This window comes from Propithecus coquereli, unplaced genomic scaffold (genome assembly GCF_000956105.1).
Source record: "Propithecus coquereli isolate 6110/MARCELLA unplaced genomic scaffold, Pcoq_1.0 Scaffold411, whole genome shotgun sequence".
In the NCBI taxonomy this organism is placed as follows: Eukaryota; Metazoa; Chordata; class Mammalia; order Primates; family Indriidae; genus Propithecus; species Propithecus coquereli.
The window spans coordinates 343,656-350,692 of record NW_012149853.1 but is presented as its reverse complement, the minus strand read 5'-3'; the positions used below and the strand labels follow the sequence as shown (position 1 = coordinate 350,692).

General features: G+C 35.6%; 1 protein-coding gene across 1 annotated transcript in view; it reads right to left on the bottom strand.

Moving 5' to 3' along the window:
• Positions 1-4,785: 4,785 nt before the first annotated feature.
• Positions 4,786-7,037, bottom strand: part of LOC105817425 (ankyrin repeat domain-containing protein 26-like) — a 92,962-nt gene continuing 90,710 nt past the window's right edge. The window contains exon 8 of the mRNA XM_012653109.1: positions 4,786-5,796. Coding sequence (XP_012508563.1) covers positions 4,786-5,796 — 1,011 coding nt within the window. The remainder of the gene's footprint in view (positions 5,797-7,037) is intronic.

Here is a 7,037-nt window from a genome sequence, read left to right as displayed (position 1 = left end):
AAGTATTAGCAAGGATATGGAGAAATTAGAGCCCTCATACAACGCAAGTGGGAATGTAAAATGGCACAGCCACTTTGGAAAACAGACTGGCAGATCCCAAAATGTTAAGAATAGAGTTTTCGTATGACCCAGCAATTTGACTCATAAATATACACCTAAGAGAAATGAAAAGATATGCAAACACAAAAATTGTACATGAAAGTTCACAGCAGCATTATTAATAATAGCCAAAAATAGAAATAACCCACAAGTCCACCAAGTGATGAATGAATCAATAAAATGTTTGGATTATCCATGCAATGAAATATTACTCAGCAATAAGACATTGCACACTGATACATTTTTCCAAGAAGGCTGACTAGAAGCATTTCCAGCACAACTTGTCCACATAGAAGAACCAAAACTGTGTGAACAATCACACTTTGATTGTATTATGTGAGAAGGAACACAGAAGTTCTTCAACAGAAAAGTGAAAGGAAGCTCAAAATTCTGGGAAGCACGAGGAAAATAAGCAGCCCACAGGGCCAGGAGGAGCTAAAAACTGGGAGTGAATCCACAATGCAGAAGAAGGTGACCGAGTTTCTTCCCGTGGTCCACACTCCCACTGGGGAGTCATATAATTCAGGCCACAGGAGAGCACCTTGACCTTCCCAAACCCCAAATCTAACTTAGGGAGTGGCCAGGAGAGTGTGAGAGGAAATAAAAGCAGTGGAAAATTAAAGGCTAAATTATTCTGCACAGACTAGACAGGTGCAGAAGCATAAGGTCAGGGAGAGAAAGCTTCGTGAAGAAGAGAAAATTGTGAGCCAGGTCTGAATATATGAGGCCAGATTACGGAAACTGAAAAGGCAGAAAGGACAGCATGAGTAAGACAGAGAGATGGTGAAATCAGCCCAGTTAACTGTGAGGATAAAACCCAACAGCAGGGCAGTAATGAAGTGTGTCCACACCATAACTGGGAGATGAATGTCCACAGCTGCGTTACTCATAATAGTCAAAAAGTAGAAGCAACATAAACATCTACCACCTAATGCATGCGTAACTGGTATAGCCATACAGTAGAATATTAACCAACAAAATAAAGAAACAAAGTATTGATACATGCTACAGCATGGATTTATTCTTGAAACATTATGCTAAGTGAAAGAAGCTAGTCAAAAAGTATTCTGTATTTTATGACTATGTTTATGAAATGTCCAGAATAGGCAAATCTATGCAGACAAGAAGTGGTGGTTGCCTAGGAAGGGGCAGGTAGAGGGACATGGAGCAGGGCAGTGATGGCAAAGGGGTATGAGGCTTCTTTTCATGGCAATGAAAATGTTATAAATGGATTGTGGTGATGGTTGCACAACTCTGGATATACTAAGAGAGAATCATACCCTTTAAATGGGTGAAATACATGGTATGTGAATTATATCTCAAAAAAAGGTTGTTTTTAAAAATCCAATAGTAGGATATACATAATTGTCTTAATTCTTAATTTTGGATGTGCATACCATCCATATCTAAATATTGCTATGGCTTTTATTTTTTTTAATTTTATACATTAAGGGGGTACAAGTGTAGTTTTGTTATATCAATGTATTGTGTAGTGGCGCAGTCACCCAAGCAGTGTTCATTGTACTCATTAAGTAACTTTTTAGTCCTCATGCCCCTCCCACCCTCCCACCCTTCTGAGTCTACAATAGCTATTGTTCCGTTCTCCATGTTTCTATGTACATGTTCTTTAGTTCCCACTTACAAGTGAGAACATGTGGTATTTGACTTTCTGTTTCTGTTATTTCATTTAAGATAACAGCCTACAGTTCCATCCATATTGCTGCAAAAGATATAAATTCATTCTTTACTTTCTATGCTTTTGTAATACATTTGAAATGAAGGGAAAATAAAGGAAATGCCTAACTTTTCAAATAGTTTGTAAGTTAACATAAAGCACTTGTATTTTGGAGAACAGTATAACAGTACAAGTTATACTGAAATCCATGAAATAAATATATACAGATTCTGTATATCCATTCTCAAAATTGAAGACAAGAAACAAGAAAATTTTCTGCAACATTCCATTAAACATTATCCTCTGATATAATCTGGCTTGCCTCATGATAGCAATAGAAAAATCACTAAAGAAATACTGCTTAATGGGAAAAATGGTTCTCAACTTCTGTGAGGAATGATATAACATTCTCCTAAGGGAAAGTGTTCTAAGAAGAAAAGTTCATCATTAGAAAAAATGGCATAATGAGAGTCAGAGTTTAGGAAATCAGTGCATTATAAAGATAATACGATTGTAATAAAATTAATTATAATGAAAATGCAAAAGAAAGCTATCCATTTAAATTAGTATCCTAGAACACTTTATGTTAATTAACCAACTATCAATTACCCATGGACATGTTACATTTTATACATACATGATTTCTGATTTGGTCCAATGCCTTCTTTGAATCCAGTGTCTCATTTTCTAAATTCATGTGACGTGATGGAACCTCCCGTGAAGCCTCTGAGGTTGACGGTTTTTTCAGGGAATCAGCCAGTTCTTGAAGTTGTTTCACAAGTCCCTGATAAGATATTTTTGTTACTGATTTTATAAATCACCTTATTATTACATTATTTTAAGAATATTTAACTCTAACATATATACTTTGCAAAAAATCACCACGTACATCAATTCACCTTCTTTTCCTCATGTGTATACATTGTTGTTGTTGACTGAATTCAGTTAGGGTCACAAAACGTGTTATCTTCCTGCCAAATTCTTATTCTGTTACTTGATCATCAGATTGAGCCCACTATGCATTTGTCCTGTCATGAATGTGCAATGCTTAGCAACTTAATGGAGTCTCAAAAAGAAAATTTATACCTCCGTAATATTCTGAAGTTAAAAAAAAAAAAAGAAATGGGTGTGTGGGTGGGACTGGTGGTAAATTCTGTGCTGCGGAAAATTTCTCTCTCTCTCTCTCTCTCTCTCTTTTTTTAAAACAGAGAAAGAGTTGTATTTTTCAAGACACCAGCCTAGGAGGTGGGAGTAATTTCTCAAATTCATCTCTTTTTTATTAGAAACTTAAAACAGCCTCAGAGTTTCTCACATATTCAGTCGCCTGCTCAAATCCTTCCAATCACAGAGCAAAAGTAAAATTCCAATGACCTTCAAGGTATTCTGGCCTCCACCTCCCTCCCTGACATCAGCTCCTAGAACTCCCTCACCTACTCACTGCATTCAGGCTGTACGTGAATCCTGCCACCCCTCATTAGTCTGAAAACAAGGATTCAATATCATACTAACAAATCACAGACAGCTATAATTATATCTTTGTATTGGAAAAAGTTATATCCAAATGACAGTCATTCAGCCTTGAATTGAGAATCAGCAGCACATTATTTGTAAAAATATTCAAAGTAATTATAAATACCAGTGGGAAGATTAAATCAAATATGTTTTTACTAATATTTACCACATTTATCAAAATGTATGATTTCATAAAAAGTAAATGCCTCTTTGAAGAATTGGGAGGTCATAACAATACATAATTTGAGATTGAAATATTTTCAGATTTAAACCATATTGACATGAATTAAAATAAAATTACATCAACTAAAATATGTAAAAAGCTACCTTAAGGAAAATATTATGAGATATAACAAAATACTTCAGTTCATCTCCAAAACCTGGACTTAACTGTCAATGGAATTCATTAATGGAGTCTTAATTTCAAAATAAATGCAAATCAAAACCACAATGAGATATCACCTATCTCCAGTGAGACTGGCCTTTATCAAAAAGACCCAAAACAATAAATGTTGGCGTGGATGCGGAGAGGTAGGAACACTCATACACTGCTGGTGGGCCTGCAAACTAGTGCAACCTCTGTGGAAAGCAATATGGAGATACCTTAAAGAGATACAAGTAGAACTACCATTTGACCCAGCAATCCCCATTACTGGGCATCTACCCAAAAGAGCAAAAGTGGCTCTATGAAAAAGACACCTGCACTCGAATGTTCATAGCAGCACAATTCACAATTGCAAAGATGTGGAAACAACCCAAGTGTCCATCAATACATGAGTGGATTAATAAACTGTGGTATATGTATGCCATGGAGTACTATTCAGCTTTAAGAAACAATGGTGATATAGCACCTCTTATATACTTCTGGAAAGTGCTGGAACACATTCTACTAAGCGAGGTATCCCAAGAATGGAAAAACAAGCACCACATGTACTCACCATCAAACTGGTATTAGCTGATCAACATTTAAGTGTACATATAAGAATAACATGTATTGGATGTTGGGCAGGGGGAAGGGGGAGGAAGGAGGGGGGGACGAGCATATGCACAAACAATGAGTGCGATGCGCACCCCCGGGGGAATGGACACACTTGAAGCTCGGACTTCGCGGGGAGGGAGGGTAAGGGCATCATACATAACCTAATCATCTGTACCCCCATAACATGCTGAAATAAAAAAAAAAAAAGAACAAAATACTCATTTCAGGTATGAACATTTCCACTTATCTGCTTCACTGTGGTCTTAAAATGTACCAACATAAAGATATTGAAAGTGTATCTTCAGCAGTGTAAGTCTCCATTATTCATATTCATCTACATCTATTGACAATTTGTAATTTAACGTCTTAAAATCTCATAGGTGACACAATGTCTTTACTCAAAGTAAAGGATTTCTCAGCTCTAACTTTTATTAGCTGGAAACAGGTATTATTGGAAATATATTTATCATCTAGATATTTTTATATTTGATTAAATTCAACATATAGCCATGAACAAAGATTACTTTAAATTTTCTTTCAGGAACATTGAAAAATATTTATCTTTCTTGATACTTACTTCTTCTGGTTTCCCTTTTTCATTTTGATATAGTCTTTCTTTTAACTGATTGCATTCACTGATTAATTGCTTAATTCTGTCTTCTAGCAGAAGATTTTGCTTTCCATTCTCAGCTAGAAGTTTTTCCACAGTATCTTGGAATTGCTCTCGCATATTCATTAGTGTCTCCTCTTTATCCTCTGCTATGCTGTGAGCACAAGCCAGTTGCTGTTGAAGCAACATATTTTCTCTTTCTAGTTCAGATATTCTCTCCTCTAGATATTCCTGTTGTCCAGTGTATTTCATCACTTGATATTGTTCATTTTCATACATTTCTTTCATCTTTTTCATTTGACATTCTGTTCGGTATAGGTCACTTTGGACACATTCTAAAGCCAGAGTCTTCTCTCCCAGAACATTTCTTGTGTGATGGAACTCACTTTCCAGGCTATTGATTTTACTTTCAGCCTTAGAACATTTTTGACCAACAATCTCCCGGTTTTCTATGAGATCAGACACACACACAGTTATTTCATTCGGTAAGCAAAAGCACTTGTGTTTTGCTCTCTGCAAAGACATTTTGACGTCTCTTCTTAACATCTCACTTTGATCAAGATCAGGTATTGCAGCAGTCAGTCTAGAAAAGCATGATTCAAGTTCTGCTCGCAGGCTTTCCTTGTCCCATTTTTCATTTTCCAGTTTAGCAATTAGCAAGGCATTCTCAGATGCCAGAGTATTAAGCTGGTCACTGTACTGAGATACTGTGTCTGTTAATTTTTCCACATTCTGTTCTATGGTCATTTGAAGGTTCTCATTCACTGCTTCCACAATTTTAATGTCATTCATATATTTCTTTTCTTTTTCCTCATTCTGATATTTTATTGTGGCAATTTCCATCTTTAGCATGGCTATTTCTTCATGCAACATACCATTTTTATGTATCAGAGCTTGTTCTTTTTTATAACTCTGTGAAATCTAAGTACAACAAAGGGAACTTTTTGTTAGCACTCAATAAAATGACATATCATGATTTCTTCTTAAAATAAAGGAGAACCTGTCCATCTACACAATGACAAGGTTACAATAAGTGGATATCCAATTGGAAATAGAAGGTGGATCAAAACCTCACACTTTATAATAGAGCATAAATTCCTCAAACTTCAAACATTTATTTCCAGACAATGAATCCATGAAAGGAAAAATGAAACCATTAGAATTTTTAAGAATCTCAGAATTGGAAAAGCCTCTCCCCGAATTACAACAAAATCAAAGGCATAAGAAGAAAGATTGATAAATATGACTACGTTAAAAAAAATTGGATTTACACTCTAATATCTAACATCTGCATTACCCCATAAGAAGAGACTCAGCTTTGCGTATATTTGGACAGATAAAATTTCCTTATAGATATTCTACTTTTCTAACATTTTTATAGTCAGTACATAAGGTATATTGCTTGACAAATGATATATCTAGGCTTTGTACTAGACCATTGCTACATACATCAACAAACTCATTTAGTTATCACAATTCTGAAAAGGAGAGGTTAAAAATGTAGGCGAGCTGTGGAATTTCCCCCAGGTCTTCAGATTCTACCTCCACCAAATCACAATTACTTCTGTTGTGTAAACGTATAAACACAAAGGAAGCCTTTTATTTCAAAACACCAATGATAAATAAGATAAAATTTATAGAGCTCTTAGAAAATCATGAATTGCCATCACGATGGCTCTTATTTTCTCCTCATTACAATGTTTGAAAAAGTAAGCAGTGTGAATAGGGGAAGATGCACTAAATTATTTTACTAGGAACAAAATACTTATCAAGAAATTCTCACTAAGTGTATGTTATGGCATACTATTGTTTGCAAAGCCTCTTTGTACTGAAATAAGATACTACTTGGAGCAAATTGTAACTCCTCTCCAAAGTGAGGAGCATGGCATCCCAAACATGATCTCTGAACCGGCTGTCCTTTTCTTCCTTAACCATCAGTGCAAGGAATAAAGTAACCTTTCCATTAATATATCAAGGGGATGGAATCACTTCCCTAAACTAGAACTTCTATTCTTAGTAGCAAGGGATTTGAGATTATGACAATATCATCAATTCCTATGGAAAACATTAAAAGCCTCTGATTTGGATGAGGCCACTGTGACTGTAACTACTTCACTATTGCAGAGAAATGGAACTGAATTGAGAACATTTTATCCAATGGG